We start from the raw sequence: 19,389 nt of genomic DNA, 5'->3' as shown, positions 1-19,389 counted from the left end.
GGGGAAATGAAATGTTGCTTCTTTCTCTCTTTTCATCTTGAGCTATGCCTTGCTTCCTTCCTTGGGGTATTTATTCGTTCAATAGCACCTCCCTTTTCTCAAGGTGTCCTCCATGCACTGAAATGGAAGTTGCACATACTGGTAGCTCTTCCCTCTTTCAAGAAAATGAATACTGATTTATGGGGAGTGATATAAGTAAAGGGAATGTTGAGTACAAAAGTGGCTGAAAATGAAAGGATAAATTGCAATACCAGTTCACTACTCAGAAATACACTGCCTTAAGATAATTTTTATTATAATCCTTGTGAGAACTAGGCAGAAGGTACCACGCCAGAAGATTTTTTTAAAAATCATGCAAGCATGGCAGATAAAAGCTAGGAATCTTCTTTGAAAGATCCCTTCAAGAGATAGATAAGAAGGAACCAGGTTGTTAAGGAAACAAAGGGGGGAAAATGTTATCCAAACTAAACAGACAAAAGAAGTTGGGCCTGAGCGCATGTGAAAAACTTCCCCAAGCCCCTTCGACAGCTACCAAACTTATGCAATAAAGTAAGAATAGCTGCCAATCTTGTGAATCAACAAAGCAAGGATTTTTAGAGACAAAAGAGGTCCTGAAGCCTGCCCACTCTTTGAGTCTTCTTTGAATGCAGACTTGGCAGTCTTTGTCCCTTTGACTATAATTGACAGCCTAATTGAGAAAGATGCTGGTGTGTGTGGTGTGTGTAAGTGAGAGCAACAGCGAGCAAGAGAGAGAGGGAGAGAGAGAGAGAGAGAAAGAGCACAAATGTACATTGTGAGCAGTAAAGCATTGCTGTTACTTTAAATTCACTGGTTCTCCATGTATTCCAAAGAACTGGTTGTGCCTCGATGTTTCACTGAAAGTGATTTGAATGTGGCTGTTAACCAGGGCTGTGAATGTGTTGAGTGAATGATCATACGTCAAACCTGGGAGCGCACATGTAATATTTTTATGGCGTTAATATCCTTAGGAACAAAAGTAGAGTCACTGGGAAGATATGGCTAATTTTTCTCACAACACATTATGCCCCACCCCAATTACCTCTTTTTTCCGTAGTGACTACTAAGGCCTCTGCAGCTTCACCCCAGCCCTTTCGGGTCTGCGCTGTGATACGGAAGAGATAGGTGGACTCAGGTCTGAGGTTGGTGGCAGTAAACTGGCGGGCGCTGGGGCTGAGCACTTCCACGTTGGCTGAATTGGCAGTTGTAGTATTGAGGCGGTGAGTGATCTGGTATGCTGCGACAGAGTCAGAGTAGGACTGGGTAAGGAAACGAGGTCCAGGAAGAACACCATGGCTTCAAAATCTAAGGTGAAAGTGGTTTCGACAAAATTCAACAGCACTTTTTCATGTGGCTGTAGATAAAAATAGGATCGCCAACATGATCACCAACATCCAATGATGGATATGGCACAACAACAAGAAAAAGAGATACTGTCCCATGTAGCTGTCTTCAGGGCAGCTGAAGAAATAGTTCTCCCAATGGAAGTAGACCGAAATTGTGGAGCAATCACATAATAAGTGTCTGAGGTTTGATGTGGGTTTCTATTTTTACCCTGACACAATTTTTCTATGGCCCTGTTTGCTCTTCAGAAAGAGAAATGGGAGAAGCTCAAAAACTTGGCTCACTCTGGATTACTGTGTCTTACCTAAAATGATACCATTGGGAGCAGCAGGAGGCTTCCAGATTAGCCGTACAGAAGTTATTCTCACTTCAGGGAAGAGAATGCCCACCGGTGGCCCAGGCACTGGAATACATCAAGACAAAGGACAATGGAAGATTAGGCTGAGTGATTAAGGTATATGTTTATTTATTCATACAGACAATGACTGGAATGCACATACAAACACAGGTATAAACCATTAATGCTACCTGGCATTTAAACCAGTATTGTATTTTTAGAGGATCATGACACAAGATGTGGGGATGTGGAATTGCTTATAAGGCAGGATCAAGAGTTTATAATGATAGTGACAGTACACTAGAGAGAAGTCCAAGTTCTCTGCCAGAAAATATTAGATTCAAGAATCTCAACCATCTAGGTGGGATGGAACCCAGTTAATGTTACAAGGATGTGGAATGAAATTCATGGAGGACATGCAGATAGATGAAGGAAAATTCAGATCACTGAGAAATACACGAAGGATGCAAAAGGAAGTTTGTTGTACGTTTAATAATTTAGAGAAAGAGTATGATTAGGGCTTGAATTATTGAACATTCTAAATGAAGATGGTGTTGATTTTTGGTTGCTAATCCTTTTTTAAAAGTAAGCATAGCTGAGAGACAGAGAATTATGAGACACCTACCATCATCCAGTGTGCGCTCAAGTATAGGTGGATTGCTGGGCACACCATCACCAATGCGGGTGAAAGCAAGCACCCGGATCTCATAAAGGACATATTTTCCCAAACCTATGAGCTGGGCACTCCGAGAAGCATTGCCTTCCACTAACCAGAACTGGGCCCTGGAATCCGAATCCTTTTCCTTATACATGATCTAGAAGAGAAGATGCATCAGTGATAAAAATAAAGGCAAACATTCCCCTTTGCCCCCAGTGCTAATCAGGGTACCATTATTAACCTGCACCCATTCTTGTAAAGTTGATAGGATGAGAGCCCTGGATAAGGGTAAGGCATGATATAAAACAGGATTTGAAGGAGGGGAAATGAGGAAGAGGAAAGAAAACAAGGCCATTTCATGGTAATACAATAATTAAAAGACTGAACAAAATGTTCACTAAGGAGGCTTCTACAAGGATAGGGTCTGCAAGCAGAGATTAAGGATCAAGTTGGAAAAACAAGAATAAGATTAGATGTGGAGGAATATGATGCTTTAGGTCAAGTCTTGGCAGTATGGCGCAAGAGAAAGCAAGTAGGAATGGACTACCAAATCAAGATCTGTATTTTTAATACCTTGTAGCCTAGGATAAATCCATTTCGATCCGCTTCAGGGATGTCATTCCACCGCACTAGCATAGAGGTAGATGTGGTAGCTAGTGCTGAAATATTAGTGGGTCCAGACGAAGGCACTGCATACACAAAAAATTTAGACAAGAATACACATTGCTACATTGTCCAGAACTTCTGGTTAAATTCCAAGCAGGCAGTGATAAGCCTACCAGATTGTCTTAAACAGCTGGAGTGAAAAAGAAATACCTGACTCCCGGGTTCGCCCCACCACAGTCTGACTCCATGGCCCAGGTCCAACAGCATTGAAGGCCTGCACCTGTATACGGTACTCAGTCCATTCCTCCAGGTCCTCAATGGTGAACTCACGCTCCACACGGTCATGGATGGTGTTCGTCAGGGTGTGGCTGCGCCCGTCAAGACGTGAGTAGCGTAATCGGTAACCCACCGACTCAGGGCTGCCATTGTATTCGCTCTCTGGCAGTGGCTGAGAAAAGATGTGGCCTATTACTATTGGCCGGCATTCTACTCTTCTCTAAAATGGCTACATCAAACAGGGTCACATCTGCCGTACTCAACTGAAGAGCTCCTAGTCAGGTACAGAACCTAGCCAGGTACTGTTTCAAAGGCTACCTAAGAGGCTGTGACTTTTATGTAGAAATGGCCAAATTTCATTATTTAAAATTACCGTGTAAGTTTCTTCAATTGAAATGATACATGCAGAAAATGGACATTCAACCAATTTATTAAAAAAAGCGCCCTTCTTGCGTTGCTGGGTTTCCCCTGAGCCTTCTCTCGCTGGGAAACCCCAGCTCTGGACTTCCGTTGCCAGCCGAAGCACCCATTCTTGTGTTGCTGGGATTTCCCTGAGGCTCCCCTCGCTGGGATTCAAAGCAGCGCCAGCAAAAATGAAGGGAATCCCAGCGAGGGGAGCCTCATCGGAATCCCAGCAGCACAAGAACGGGCACTTCGGCTGGCAATGGAAGTCCGGAGGTGAGGTTTCCCAGCAAGGGGAGGCTCATGGGAATCCCAGCAATGCAAGAATGGGCGCTTCAGCTAGCAATGGAAGTCCAGAGACGGGGATTCCCAGCAGCACAAGGCAAAAGGGGTGACTTTTGGGATGGGCTTGCATGGATTATTTGCTTTTACATTGATTCCTCTGGGGAAAATTGCTTCTTCTTACGAACTTTTCTACTTACAAACCTGGACATGGAATGAATTAAGTTCGTAAGAAGAGGTACCACTGATTCACATGGTCCCATTTTTCTTCATCAAAATTATAATTTTCTCATGACATAAAATTCTTGCCACCCCTAACAGAAACGTTAAGACTACCCCTTGTCTAAAAATGAAATAAATTAAAATTATTAAAAATAAAATAAAAATTCCAAATTAAAATCGGTGAAATAATTAACATTTCAGTTATGTCAAAAATCTGATATTGTGACTTTAAGGATATATTCATGTAGTTTTCTGGATGGAAATGGCTGTATTAGAAATGGCTAGTAATTATTTTTGCCAAAATGTTTTCGAACTACCCGGTCAGTGGTACCTCTTCTTACAAACTTAATTCATTCCATGACCAGGTTCGTAAGTAGAAAAGTTCGTAAGAAGAAGCAATTTTCCCCAGAGGAATCAATGTAAAAGCAAATAATGCGTGCAACCCCATCCCAAAAGTCACCCCTTTTGCCTTGTGCTGCTGAGAATCCCCGTCTCTGGACTTCCATTGCCAGCTGAAGTGCCCGTTCTTGCGTTGCTGGGATTCCCCTGAGCCTCCCCTTACTGGGAAACCTTACCTCCAGACCTCTGTTGCCAGCCGAAGCGCCCATTCTTACACTGCTGGGATTCTGCTGAGGCTCCCCTCGCTGGGATTCCCTTCATTTTTGCTGGCGTTGCTTTGTTTCCCAGCAACACAAGAACGGGCGCTTCGGCTGGCAACGGAAGTCCAGAGGTGGGGTTTCCCAGCGAGGGGAGGCTCAGGGGAATCCCAGCAACGCAAGAACAGGCACTTCAGTTGGCAACGGAAGTCCGGAGGTGGGGCATTCCAGTGGCGGCGGCTCAGGTTCGTAAGATGAAAATAGTTTGGAAGAGGCAAAAAAATCTTAAACACCAGGTTTGTATCTTGAAAATTTCTTTAGTAGAGGCGTTCGTAAGAAGAGGTACCACTGTATATGTATTGATTCAAAATTAAGCCTTATTCAGCTGGTGTCCCAGCTGAAGTCTTCTATCTCCAAAATACCTAGCATGGGAAAGCTAAATGATTCCCCCTCAATTCTCTCCATTCTGATTTTGATCTATACTTCATTTCCCACCTATTAGTTCTTCCCTTACTTATTACTTTTTTCATATCCCATCCCTTTCCTTCTGTACTTCTAGACCCCTCCATTAAATGACAGAAAGAGTGAAACTGTATTCCAATTGCTCAATATTTCACTATAGCGATATTCCCAGTTTCTGATCCTTTCTCAACAAATATTCTTCCCTTCATAGGAGTCTCCCTACTAAACTTGAATTCAAATTTACTATTGAAACAAACTATTGTCTGGCTCACTAGATAAATAATGATAGGGTAGCCAGCCTGCTGTGATTTGCCCCTTTCTCCTGCTTTGTTAGTGTTTGCTTTCCTCCCTCTCCAGAAACAATTATGGGGCCTCCTGAGGCTTCAGTTCTCACCATCCATCGTAGCCAGAGGCTGGTTTCACTGGCTGTTCGCACTGTAATATTGGCAGGAGATACATCAGGGGGGGCCTGCAATGTCTGGATCCTGCGGGAAGACAGGCTGGGTGGACTTGTCCCCACAATGTTCACTTGACGCATCCGGAAACTGGTGTCAGAGAGGAAATTGATTAATGTTGGAAGGGAGAAGAGCACAGCAAATCCTCCAGGATTTTTAACTTCCACATTCACATGCATTTGATGGCTTTTAGAATAGAATAGAATAGAATAAAATAGAATAGAAAACAGAGTTGGAAGGGACCTTGGAAGTCCCCTAGTCCAACGCCCTGCTTTTGTAGGAAACCCTACACCGCTTCAGACAAGTGGTTATTCAACATCGTCTTAAAAACTTCCAGTGTTGGAGCATTCACAACTTCTGGAGGCAAGCTGTTCCACGGATTAATTGTTCTAACTGTCAGGAATTTTTTTCCCTTAGTTCTAAGTTGCTTCTCTCCTTGACTAGTTTCCACTTTTTGCTTTGTTTTCCCCCTGTTCATCTTTCCTCTTAATATCAGTGCCATACAACCATACAAATACATAGTGCCCTACAAGTGTGTTTTCATAAAGCCCATATATGAAGCAAAAAGGATATTATGTGGGGATTGGGCTACATGTTCTAAACTGTGTGTTGGGTTTTCCAAGAAAACTTTAATGAGGAATAGGCCTATCAATAGGATTTAGCCATTGGCTATCAATAGGTCTAAACAGGCTTTAGCTGTGATTTTTTAATGTAGTTTCTATGTTTGGTAGTATCAAGGTCTGAAGATGAATTTTGTCTTGAGCCCTACTTTGGGTTGTTTTTTGCTCAGCTCCAATTTATGATAAGATTGATTTTGATCTTCTTCTTCTTCTTCTTTATAATCTCATCATCATTGTCATCATCGCTATCATTGCTACTGCCTCCATTGCCATCACCACCCTTGCCTTTCTTTCCCTATGCAACTACAGTAATACAACAATATGTAGCTTAATTGAGATAATTGTTTTTTCCATTTTTGTAGCACCCAGCTGTTTCTTAATAATTGTACTACATTAATTGTACTACACTAAGATAATAAAACATAAAGATATAAAACAGTGCTAAAAAACAAGGGCCTGAAAAATGATTCTGTAAGTAGAACAGCTCCCAACATATTGTTTGAAAGCCTTCATTCTTGATTTCCTTATCAGAATTTTTTTCTAATGAAACTACAGGCAAAGAATGCATTTCTGTAAATCTATTGCTGAAAAACATGTGTTGATGTCTCCTTAAATGATGGGTGACATTTTTTTTCCAGCTTTTCCCATCTTCATTTGATTTACCTATAATATGTGTAGGGATTGAGATTGGGCACCTCCATGGATCGAGCTTCTGGTTCATTAGAAAGCTGGTGGATGAGCATCCACTCTTCACTCTCTCCAGTCTGGCCCATCTGAAAGCAAGCAAGGCAGAGTAAAATTGGGAAAGTACGCTATCACTTACTTCCCTAGGATGCAGGGGGGGAAATAGTTAGCTAACATAGTAACATTTGGTATTTATGTTTCCAGGGTATGAAAAGCAAGACTGTTTTTATCTAACAGTAGAATAAATGTTTGGACAAGTTTGTTTAAAAAATCACAATAGTTTACTTGGCAGAATAGATTACAGCCATCTCATTATTTGTTATTATTCTGTTATTACGTTGTTGGTCTTCAAGCAGGAAAAATGCACACACATTGAATACTTTTGTACATGCACACAAAAAAGAGAACAATAAATACACCACATTGAAAAGCCTTTTATGTAACACATTGGCCGTCCCCACTTTCTTTGCTTTCACTTAATCATTGAGATTTCAAAATTGCTCATTTTTAAATCAAGGATTTTCTGCTAGAAATATTTTAGAGGTGACATTTTGCAGGACATTGGATGAGATTCCTATATGAATATGAAATACTGAAGCTATGTAGTATCACTAGATATCAAATACCATTCTGTTCATTGCTCCTATGGTCTGCTATCTCTATTTACTGTTTCCTGGGTATTCCTAATTCCTAGGAATTCCTACTTCCTAATTCCTAGGAATTCCTCAGCCACTGTGGTACTTGGTCACACTAAATTTCTCTCTCTCTCTCTCTCTCTCTCTCTTTCTCTTTCTCTGTCTCTGTGTCTTATTTTGATCTGAAATTGTAGATTTCAAGTCAAAACATTTACATGAAATGTAATGAGAGTTGTCATACAACATCTTGATGAAGAGCTATAAAAGGGATGAAACTTCTGCTGCTTTTTAAAAAAACAAGCAAATGAGATCTGCCTTACCTGAACCTCTACCTGCCACCTGGAAATGGAAGTCTTCCCATCATAACCAGGGCGAAACTGAAGTGTGACTGAACGGGGACCAATGTTGGAGATGCCCAAATTACTTGGGGCCCCAGGGAGTTCTGTGAACAAGAGAAAGCAGAGAACATGGAACTAATTAAGCCATAATATAGCCAGTGGCCCAGCTATACTACAAACAAAATGAAAATGGCATCTTGCCCAATGTTTGCATTGAACAATTTACTTTACTAGTCATGGCTTGTCCACTTTGGTGACCACCAAATGGATGACTTTCTATATCTGTGATCATTAGCCTGCACAGTCTTTCCTATGAACCTGCCTAATGGAAGCTGAAGTATCACTTCAAAGACACTAGGATGAGGAGAACGGAACTAATCTAAACAATGTAATAGGAGCAAACATAACATGAGATTTGATAAGTACTGTAAGAGAGAAGACTGAATCACACATCTCAGAGGTAAAAAGAGGACAACCAGCATATACTATATACACCATGGTGCAAAGAGGAATTCACCATCAGTATCAAATACGAATCTGCTCAAGTGGGCAAGGTGGGGTAAGGTGCAGCAAAGGAGAAAAGCAGTTTAATGCTTGTGTAAATACGTGCCACATCTAAAGATTAACCTCTTATTATAATATTTGTTGAGATCTTAGCTACAGAAACCCAAACAAGGCCAATTCTGAACCTAGAGTCTGATGAGGCATGTGGTATGCAAATTCTTACAATAAAAATAAATGTGAAAAGTCTATAGAATCTTGTTTCCTAAAAATCTTGTCCTAAGATGTTAGGGAAGTTGAGAAGTCATACAAATAGCTTTTGGCATATAGTCCCTATGCCCTAAAATACTTTATATAAGTTCACAGAATATGATTATATTTGCGCTCATACTAAATGGGTAACAAAACCATTTTCTAAGGATAGTTGGTTCAAGAAGCATCAGAGAAGAAGCATTGATTCCTGTCAGGGAAGGAGAAAGTTCTCAAGAGTTAAGTCCATAAAGCAAATTTCTACAGCAGTGGTTCTCAATCTGGGGGTCGGGACCCCTTAGGGGGTCAAATGACCATTTCATAGGAGTCGCCTAAGACCCTAAAAAAAGACAAATTTCCCATGGTGTTAGGAACTAAAGCTTCTATTCTGGCACCTTGGAACATATTTTTACAATCCAACCAATCAAGCATTTACAGTGGGGGTATCCCCCTGACCTTCCTGTCAATCAGCTTAAAACTCTGTTGGGAGAATTGGGGCTCGACTTATGGTTGGGGGTCACCACAACATGAGATATTAAGGGGGCGTGGCATTAGGAAGGTTGAGAACCACTGTTCTACAGGATAAAAAGCACCCAGATCTCCCTAACAATTATTAAAATTTTGTCATTGCCCTCATCTCTTGCTTATGTAGATCATTGGAACAAACTTCCAACAGACGTGGTTGATAAATCCACAGTAAATGAATTTAAACATGCCTGGGATATCCATCCTAAGATAAAATAAAGAAAATAGTATAAGGGCAGACTAGATGGATCATGAGGTCTTTTTTTGCTGTCAGTCTTCTATGTTTCTATGTGTTTCCACCAAGCACCTGGCTAGTCACTGCAGAAAATGAATCCGGGAGTAAATAGGCCTTTGGTCTGATCCAGCTGGAAGGATTAAGCATCCTTCTCTTCTGCCTGCAATTCCACGGACATGAGTGTTTATTAGAGCAGTGCAATACTTTAGATTCTGTTTGGAAGAGATGCTTTGGAATGCATGGGAGCATGAAAGCAGCATCTGTCTACAACTTGTTAAAGCTTTTGTATCTCTCCAAAGCATTGGAGCCTATGAGTTTCACAACATGTATATTGTGTGTTGTTTGTTCCCCGAGCATCAAGACCAGCCAACATCAGCAGATAATCTAAATGACCCCAACAGCTTTTGGTGACTGACATGGTGGCTTATTAATGATGCATTAAGTAGGATCACCACCTACTTGGCGCAGGCCTGATATTGGCACAGGCTTCAAACAAATATCTAAAGTGATTTGAATATTCATCACATTCAAAACTTCCATCTCATGAAGGTCACCAGAGGAGCTGACAGTGTTGTCTGTAATTTCATATTCATTACTTTGATGTTTGTTAATTTAATAATGTTGAAACTTGAGAGTACTTGCTTGTTGTCAGATTGTGACGGCATGTTATGTGCCTGAATAAATGAAGCACACACACTCAAATTAATTGAATTACTGAAAAGAACAAACATTGAAATTGATTGAGATTGACAAAGTCAAAGTTCAGTCAGGGAAACTGAATTAAATCAGATATGGAATATTATGTACTTCAGAAAATGCACCTTCGAAGCTGTATAAGAAGGTTAGGAAAGGCAAGAGGACGATTCATTCTTCATTGAGGGAAGGACACAATACCTTAGACAAGATTTGTTCCTTGCTAAATTTTGTTATGCAATAGAGTAGAAATTTACTGAAAAATCATTGCCTCCTTATTAAGATTCACTGTAATTATTTGTATTCAAGTCTTTCTTTAACAGGCCTTGAAGTTCCATTTGTAGCTTTGAAGGTCCAGGGCATCATGGTTTCTAATTACTTAAGTTTTCCAAACTGATGCTCCTCAAAGCCCTGGTTAAGAGCTCAATTAGGGAAATTTCCTAAAAGTAGATGAATCAGTTTGAGCACTCAGATCAGATCTGCAGGTTCACTCTCTTGGAGAAGAAGATATTAGTCTTATTAATTTTCACAGCAGGTATCAATAGATCCTGAGACAAGACAGGTTAGCAGCTTTCAAGATGCTAGGATTTCTATCGCTATTACTCAGACCAGATATAGAACTGCTGTTCAGAATAACTGCCAGGAATAAAAAAAAATCCCATCTTTTTTCTACTGTGGGAAAAATACATATTTTGTACTTGTACTGTTCTTTTGGAAAACTATCCAAAATTATACATGGGACAGGGACAGAAAGGGTGGGAGAGGGAGATGTTTTTCCTGTTATCCCCTCTTTCCTTTTTCTGAAAAAGAAAGCAAACCTGCTAACCAAGAAAAAAGTAAACATCACCATTGTCAAAACATTCCCTTTCCTCACAAATAAACCTTGAAAATCTACAAGGAAAATTTGGGCAATCATAGTTTTCACTAAATGATTAATTGAAGTGCATTGTCTTCTAGTGGAATTCTCCTTGTAACTTGAAATACCTGGATCGATCAGTTTCTCTCTGAACTTATTATTCATTTGTATGTACAACCACCTTCCTATCATAAGTTCCTGTCAAATGCTTCCATACATTACTAGTAAACAATGAATTGTTCCCTGCATTGTATTCTTGTAGACATTTCCAAAGGATCTCTGCTAAGTCTGGTGATAAGATACTAATTGTTGCAGGAAGACCAATAAATCAAGCTTACCTGGGGGAACTCCAGAAGAAATGGTAGAGGAAGAAACCAGTCCTTGTCCCTTGGATGTCATGGCTGCCACTTCAATAGTATAGGTGGTCAAAGCAGTGAGGCCAGTAACACGATACTCCAGGGTGACATTGGGAAGGTAGTGCGTGACACGCGTGTTTGTGCGGTTGAATTCCTCCCAGGAGATTCGGTAGCCTAAAAGAACCCACAACGTATATAGATACATAGCACTACACATATTCCTAGCCAGGATACAGAAAGAACACACCCAAATAACTCAGTAAAACCTTTAAAATCTAATTATTACAAGCAGAGAGAGAGAGGCTGCATGATTTCCCAAGAAGTAGATATAAAAAGTCTGGTTCCCAAAATATTTATGATGAAAATTTAACTACAGCCACTAATTTTATCCTTAGATCCTCAGCAATATTTTTATAATACCTTATGTGTCCTCATCATTGCCATCCTAAACATGGACAGGATACCACAGATATCAGAATCTAGCACAGGGGTATCAAACTCAATTTCATTGGGAGCTGCATCAGGGTTGTATTTGACCTTAGGGGTTGGTGAACCAGAATGGGCATGGCCAGCTCAATGACACCAATGTCAGGGCCACCTGTGGTGGGTTACGGCAGGACTTGCTAGCTCTCTGGCAGCAAAAACAGAGCTTGGGGGTGGCATGGACCAGATCTAAGCATCCCATGGGCCAGATCCAGGCCACAGGCCTTCAGTTTGACATCCCTGATCTAGCAAATGCCCTGTCTCTTGTCCTTGTATCTCCATGTTTCTTTGCATGGGGAGAGAAAACAAAGTGGAAATTTGTTCTGTTTAACCTAAATGAAATGTAGGCAAGGCAGCATCGTGCTTTGACTTCAGCATTTTCAATAAAGACTGGTGCCTTTTCTTGAGTTGGGCAGGGAGAAGAGTGAACAAAGTGAATGCTTATGGCAATGGGCAATCACCTCCCCAAAAACCTAGGTATTAATGCTCCAGAATTATTCTTACAAAATTCCTTGTACATCTGAGTAAGGTCCCGTTTAGGTACAGGTGTGCTACAGAAGACCACAAAATTTTGGGGACAGATAGAATGCAGATTCTGAACTGACATAAAAGCTATAAGTGGAGGGCCCCGGCACTGAATTTTAGTTTCCAGCGGTAACCCTTTTAAGTAGTTCATTATCTTTTGCTGATGGTAACATATCCTCAAGATATACACTGCTCAAAAAAATAAAGGGAATACTTAAACAACACAATATAACTCCAAGTAAATCAAAGTTCTATGAAATCAAACTGTCCACTTAGGAAGCAACACTGATTTACCATCGATTTCACATGTGCTGTTGTGCACATTCAACTTTGTACAGAACAAAGTATTCAATGAGAATATTTCATTCATTCAGATCTAGGGTGTGTTATTTGAGTGTTCCCTTTATTTTTTTGAGCAGTATACTAATAACCTCTGCAGAAGTTTACCGAAACATAATAATAGGGATGTGTTATGCTAGAGGTGATTGATTGATGGAGACAAAAGTTCACTCCTGTACCATCTGTGTTCTTGGTTTTAATCTTTTATTTAATATTTGTTAATCTTAATTTAATGCTTTTAATGTTTTATACCTATGCTTTTATTCTATTGTAAGCCGACCAGAGTTACTCAGGTCAGTGAGATGGGTAGCATATACACAGTGATGGGCTACCAAAAGTTTTACTACCACACTGTGGGCGTGGCTTATGCATTTTGTTTCAACATCTTTCAGTGCAAATTGGGTGCTCTGGGGTGGAGCTCCAAATTTTGCTATCGGAACTGCGTTCCTGACCGTTCCCGTAGGAGCCCACTACAGCATATACATCCAATCATAAAAATGAATGAATGAATGAAGCCTCAAGGATAAGCCCTCTTTATCTGGAAATTTGTCTTCTTACCTGTTAAAATGCCATTCTTTTCCAAGGGCTCTTGCCAGCTAACCTTCAAAGATGTGTCTAAGATCTCATTGAAGCTGAGATGTCCCACTGGACCCGGAACTAGTCAAACAAAGAATCCATCAGCCAGAAAATTACAACAGAACAACCATTCTTCAAAAAGATAAGCTATTGTTCCCGACTTTCCAGAGGAATACATTAAACCTCTTTGGGAATGGATGAAAAATAAGCACCAGGGCCTTCAGAGAAATATGGCAGTTTCACCAATGAAAAGCTAGACCTTTCAACTGAGGCAATAACATGATTTCTACAATGGAAGAGGTTGTTTAATACAGGCTGCCTGGTGTGTGTAAGGAAAGTGTGGGCCCATAGTTAATGCACATATAGGAATCCAAAAGCTGGGCCTTGCCCAGCTCCAAAGGGAAAGGCCGTACCGTCCTCATGGGTGCGCACCAGCTGTGGCGGGCTGCGGGGTCCATCGCCTGGAGTAGTGAAACACAGGACTGAGGTAAAGTATTCCGTGAATTTCTTGAGGCCTGAGATATAACCAACATGGATGTTGTCTTGGAAGTTAGGCCGTACTGTCACCACAGTCATATCTTCTTCTTGTATTGGTTCCCAGGCAATCAGCTGAGAGAAAATGAAAATAATCATGTTTTTATCAGATAAATACGTTGCACAAATGCAAGAAGTAAATAATTAAACCCGCAAGTGAAAAAAATTAAATCAGGAAGAAAGTTTATTTAGGAATGCTACTCAGTAGTGGGTTCCAAATCCCATTGCTAGTGGTTCGTGCATGCGTCCCAAGTGGGTAGGGGGAGCCTCCTGCTGATACCCCAATAGTTGCAGCAGAAATGGACACCTCTGTTCTCAGGTACATGTATAAGTGTGAGAGTGCGAGTGCTATTATTAATCCAGAGAAGAATAATGCATCATCTTCCCATATTACTGTTTTGTAAAACAATAAGGAAAAAAAAGAAGAAAGAAATGTGCGTGCTCTGTTTTTAAGGATATTTTGTAAGAAAGTAACATAGCAAATTGTACACAAGTAAGAAAAATGAAACAAATGCAGAAAATGGAAGGAATGTAATACTAAGGAACTGAAACAAATGGAAAAGGAAAAAAAAATTAGGAAATACCGAGGCTAAATTTTCTCCTCCCAAATGCGAACTTTTGTCCATCCATCTCCTGTGTTGCACCTGCCATAACATCTGTGCTTCCTCAAGAGCAATAACATAGGTACACAAGGACATGCGTGCATGCACACACACACACTGAGTTTTCATGTGAGAACAATTTATCCACTTTTTAAAAAAAAGTATGGTAAGAAGAACACTATAGGAGTAGCAGGGCATTCTGATGTCAAGGATGGCACAATTTTAAAAGATTGAGGAAAATAGAATTACACTGGAATAAGTGTGTGATAATTCAATCCTAAATCAGCAAATTTAATCTGTGGGAAATGTACAGGAGTCAAATATCCATAGAGATGACAATGTTATATGTTTATGTTTACAGAGTCAGATCCTGTAGAGCATGTGACTCCAACCTTTCTAACCTCGGGGACCACTAAATTCATAATTCTGCTTAATGATTGGTTGAGTGGATGTGGCTGGGTGGTCAGGTGACTGGGTGGGTGTGTCCAACTCGATGTTACTCACATCAAGGGGAGCCTCGCCAGCCTTTACTCACCCCTTCCCTACCAGCCACTACTTGCCTCCCCACCCGGGCTCCCTAGGGCCCCAACAGGAAGCAGTTATTGGAGGTAAGCAGCCACCATGAGAAAGAGTTGACAAAACAGCTAGCTCAGTTCAAATTGGATCTGACCAAGAAGCCACCAACATTAGGCTACAAGCTTTCAACTGCTAATTTTTTACTTGGTAGCAACAGCAGCAAATAAAATATTAGTTCTATATAGTATGCTTATCACGACACTTTTATGGAAAGTTTCCCAAATGATCATAACAGATCATCAAGAGCAGTGACTGAATATTCCAGCTCGATCCCTCCATTAATATCACTAGATCTTGACCAAACCCCTATACTTTCAAGAGAATGAATAATAATAATGATAATAATAATAATAATAATAATAATAATAATAATATTTTTTAAAAAAAACTGGAGAAAAATGTGATCTTTGATCACAAGTTATAATCTAGGATTTCATTTTGCTCTAGTTAGAAGTTAATATACATATCTGGAACATTTCTCCTATGTACAAGTGTTTAAATCTTTGGATAACAGCCAGATGGATATAAGGCTCTTGAAGTAAAATCCCGGTTTACCATTTCATTCTTGACATTACTGATATTGGCTTTCCAAGCTAGGTGAGATGTGGCAGCTGACCTACATGTCCATCTGTTAAACTTTGCTAGGATCTAGATTTACATAATTTAATGATTCTAGCCTGAATCCCTACTGCACTATTAGTCAAAATGTTGCTTGAGATCCTCATGGGATTTTAACAATCCTCTTCTATATCTTTCTGTTTCTGTGATCTTTTTTATTTCCTCTAAGTCTCTTCAAAGTCATGTGGGAAGAAATTCATTGGGATTAAAGGCTGCCAATTCTTGCTCTGTGGCAGGGAAATAAATGTGCTGAAGGGATAGTGAATTAGGCAAATACACATACACACACATTTAATTGGATGAAATTGTCAAGAGTTCTGCCACTTCTAACCAAGTAACAGGAAAAAGTAGTGTCTATTATGCTGTTCGGTTTTTAATCAGGGCAGAAAGGGTAAAGAGGAAAAGGTATTTACTAATCAAAGGTCATGTAAAATATGGTTTGGAGAGAATATCGAGTCACCATCATGGCCAAAGAGAAGAAAAAGGGCTGAAATCCAAAAAGGGATTCCAAAGGCAGTTTCATTTCTAGCTTAAAGCAGCAATGAAAAAAATAAAATAAAAATAAACATTGAATAAACAGTATCACCCAGGAATTAAGCAGTTATAGTGCATTTATTCAGAATCGTTTATTAGAAGTTGGACAGTAATTATATCAAACCATGAACTTTAAATTTAGCTTTTTAAACGCAACCTGACTACTGTACAATTTGCTTTAGGGAAATGGGTAATATAATATCCCCCAAAGAAGCATAAATTGCTGAAGAATCTGAATCCCCGCTGATGTAAATTTGGCAGAGTGAAAGTGGAATTTCTATGACTCTTTGGTTCCTTATCGTTGGAGGGAAATATTATACGAACTCTGAGGAAGGGGAGAAAATGCAATTCTATGAGGTATGTTCAAGACCTAGAGAACTTGGGAAACTATAGCTTACCTATATTTACTCTCTTCCTACAACTTTTCTTGGTCCTTTCTAGTTTTACTGATATGAAAAGGCACTGACATTGAAAGCTTGTGGGAGTTCAGTGGAGAATGGAGCATAACTTCCCTTTTTAATATTGGAGCTCTGTCTCTGTTTTGTGGAATGAAAAGTCTTAGAACTGCTAGGTCCACACTCCAGAAATAACTGAATTTCAGATAATTGCTTATTAGAATTACCAGTAATCAATCTTTATTTTATTGTTTGGAAGAGCAACACAAATGATAAAAGAAACCAGTGGGTTCTGTTCTTGGATATGCAACTTGGGGGAAAATGACTTTTCTTAAAAGTAAATAAAAAGTTAGTTTGTCCATAAAATAGGCACAAAAGAAGATACTTTTCAAATGAACGAAGGTCTGGTAAACACAAGCATCTTATTCCTTTGACGGCTGTTTACAACACCTACCAAAGCCAGCTTTTTTTTAAAAAAGCTGGTGAATTGTTGGGAAGACAGGCTCAGAAAGATAATTTTTATTGAAAGTTGCTTAAATATCAATTATAAAAAATTTAGTTTAGTTTTTAAAAATATGTGTTTTTATACTTCCAAAATAAGTCCGATTAACTGATGTTGATAACAATGCATAATCAACTACTTTGTGATGGCATTACATGCAAGAATGTTTGGGTGCTTAATTGGCAGAGTGCAAGATGGCCTATAGCAAGTTAATTAGATAGTAATTAGGCCTCCAAAATACTAATCAAAAATACTAAGTGGCATTTAATAAGTATGTTAAGTATCCTTCTTAACGTTGGTTATCTCATTTGGCAGCAATTAAATTTTCAAACTCCTCTGGAGTAGATTAAGAAGCAAGTTTTAATTATTTAAATTCAATTTAATTAATGCAAATCTGAATTAATTACAATTCAGAATTAAGCACACAAGTCAAGTCTTCCATACAAGTATTATCTTTTTGTAAATATATTTTAACAGATAAGCTTGGAGCCATGAAGACAGATTTTTTAATTAAAGGAGAACTAAGAAAGGTCTTACTTTAAAAGAGCTGATGATCAAATAACTGTAAACTAAGAGGATTCTTCAGATTCGTATGCTGTGAGAGTTTAAGTATCATTAATTGTATTCTCTCTACTGGCTATTCTCTCTATTACCTTAGACAAGAAGCTTCCTCAAGAAAAGCAGTGACAAAAAAAATCCCTTTCATTTTGAAAACCAAGCTGCCATTTCATTTTGGAGCACATGGGTGCACTAGCTTCCTATAATACAGTACATTCAGTAAGGAACAGCCACGGAGACACATAGTTCTTATAGGAGATTCCCATTTAACACTGCTAAGGAGGAATCATATAATTAAATTGATCTTTTATAGCTAGCTCTGGGATGATAGAAAAAACAGCAACAACCCAGGAGCAAAGGCATATTTTGTTAGTCTTTACTCTTTAGTAGTTGCTTGGAGGGTGGGGGAAAGTTGGATCTGCTTATTGTTATGGTTCATCGGGTGGGGGTTGCTGCTACCGGCACTACTGGTGCACTACACACAAAGTTTTGGCTCTCTAGGGTGCTTGCACACATGCGTCCCAGTGAGATTTTGCTTCTGCGCATGCACAGAAAGCAAAATCTCGCGAGGAGCTGTGAATGTGTGTGAGATTTCAGCGATTTTCTTTTGCTTCCATGCATGCACAGAAGCAACAAATTGCAGAAATCTCTCTCTCGTGCATGTCCATTCACAAAATTTTGCTTCCTGCGCATGCACAGAAGCAAAATCTTGCTGGGACGCATGCCCCAAACCCAAAGCTGCACACACAGTTCCAGTTTTACTACCGGTCCAGCATCCTCATCTGTACCGGTAGGAACCCACTACTGTGGCTCAAACATTACAGTTCAAGAAGAAGGCGGGTCAGATTCTGTACCATTTGTAAATTACATTGTGACTAGTAGGATAGAGAGATCCTATTAGATGAAACGTACAGATAAAACAAAGATCATTAGTTGACCCTGGAACAGCCCTGTGCCATGATTATTGCTGCTAAAACAGTTAATGAAAAGAAACCTGAAAGCTATGAAACTCTATTAAATAGACTCCCATCAAGAAGTACAAGCAGAAAACAGCAGGGGTACTTGGCTCTTTTTGATGGAAGACAATAGGTTATATAGCTTTCAGGTAATGAAAGAATGATGACTGTAGATTCTGTTAGCATTTGGGGGAAAGAGGCAAAATGGGAACTCTGATGCAGATGTCTGGACTGGACTGTTTTAATTCTATTTCACTTCCTGGAAAAAACATAACTATTCAGTTAATCGTCTCAAAACTATAGCTTTACGGCCACACAAATACTCATTCCGAATTTTTCAACATCTGCCCAATCCCATAAGGAGCCAGTAGAATTTTGGGGTTACAACTAGCCTTCCCCAAGCTTGTGTTCTAGATGTGTTGGGTTTGCAATTTCCAAAATTTCTACACAGAGTCCCATCACCGCATGTCCAGAGAGGAAGTGAGACTTGTCACAGTTGTTGACCATAGCTCTAAATGTCTTAGAGGTAAATGGATTTCTCCCTCTTCTCAAAGTGTCTCTTACCTTGTAGCCCTGGTTGATGCCATTGACAAACTGGGGGCTAGGAGGGTTCCAGGTGAAACGAATGGTGGTAGAATTGGTGGCCTCAGCCTGGACATTACCTGGAGACACCGTGGGAACTGTGAAAAAGAGAAATTGGAAGAAAGCATCTCAGCAACATCTGTAAAGTGCATCCCAACCTTCCATTTTATGTTCATCAACTATACACTTGGAATCGAGTCTATAAGAGCAAAATCTGACTGAGATTTAAAGGGAGTTGTCTATTGCCTATGAATCTTCA

At 39.8% G+C, this 19,389-nt stretch overlaps 1 protein-coding gene across 6 annotated transcripts in view; it reads right to left on the bottom strand.

The window, feature by feature from the left end:
• Positions 1–19,389, bottom strand: part of SDK2 (sidekick cell adhesion molecule 2) — a 543,580-nt gene that overhangs the window by 54,046 nt on the left and 470,145 nt on the right. For all 6 annotated transcript variants that reach the window (XM_070740240.1, XM_070740242.1, XM_070740239.1 and 3 more), the window contains 12 exons: positions 19,113–19,228; positions 13,687–13,882; positions 13,256–13,354; positions 11,333–11,524; positions 7,918–8,039; positions 6,942–7,051; positions 5,598–5,748; positions 3,174–3,411; positions 2,931–3,046; positions 2,325–2,514; positions 1,667–1,765; positions 1,061–1,255 (listed from right to left, as the gene is read on the bottom strand). In XM_070740240.1, the coding sequence (XP_070596341.1) occupies positions 1,061–1,255; positions 1,667–1,765; positions 2,325–2,514; positions 2,931–3,046; positions 3,174–3,411; positions 5,598–5,748; positions 6,942–7,051; positions 7,918–8,039; positions 11,333–11,524; positions 13,256–13,354; positions 13,687–13,882; positions 19,113–19,228 (1,824 nt within the window). The remainder of the gene's footprint in view (positions 1–1,060; positions 1,256–1,666; positions 1,766–2,324; positions 2,515–2,930; positions 3,047–3,173; positions 3,412–5,597; positions 5,749–6,941; positions 7,052–7,917; positions 8,040–11,332; positions 11,525–13,255; positions 13,355–13,686; positions 13,883–19,112; positions 19,229–19,389) is intronic.

This window comes from Erythrolamprus reginae, chromosome 2 (assembly GCF_031021105.1).
Source record: "Erythrolamprus reginae isolate rEryReg1 chromosome 2, rEryReg1.hap1, whole genome shotgun sequence".
Lineage (NCBI taxonomy): Eukaryota > Metazoa > Chordata > Lepidosauria > Squamata > Dipsadidae > Erythrolamprus > Erythrolamprus reginae.
This window is presented reverse-complemented; position numbering and strand designations above follow the sequence as displayed.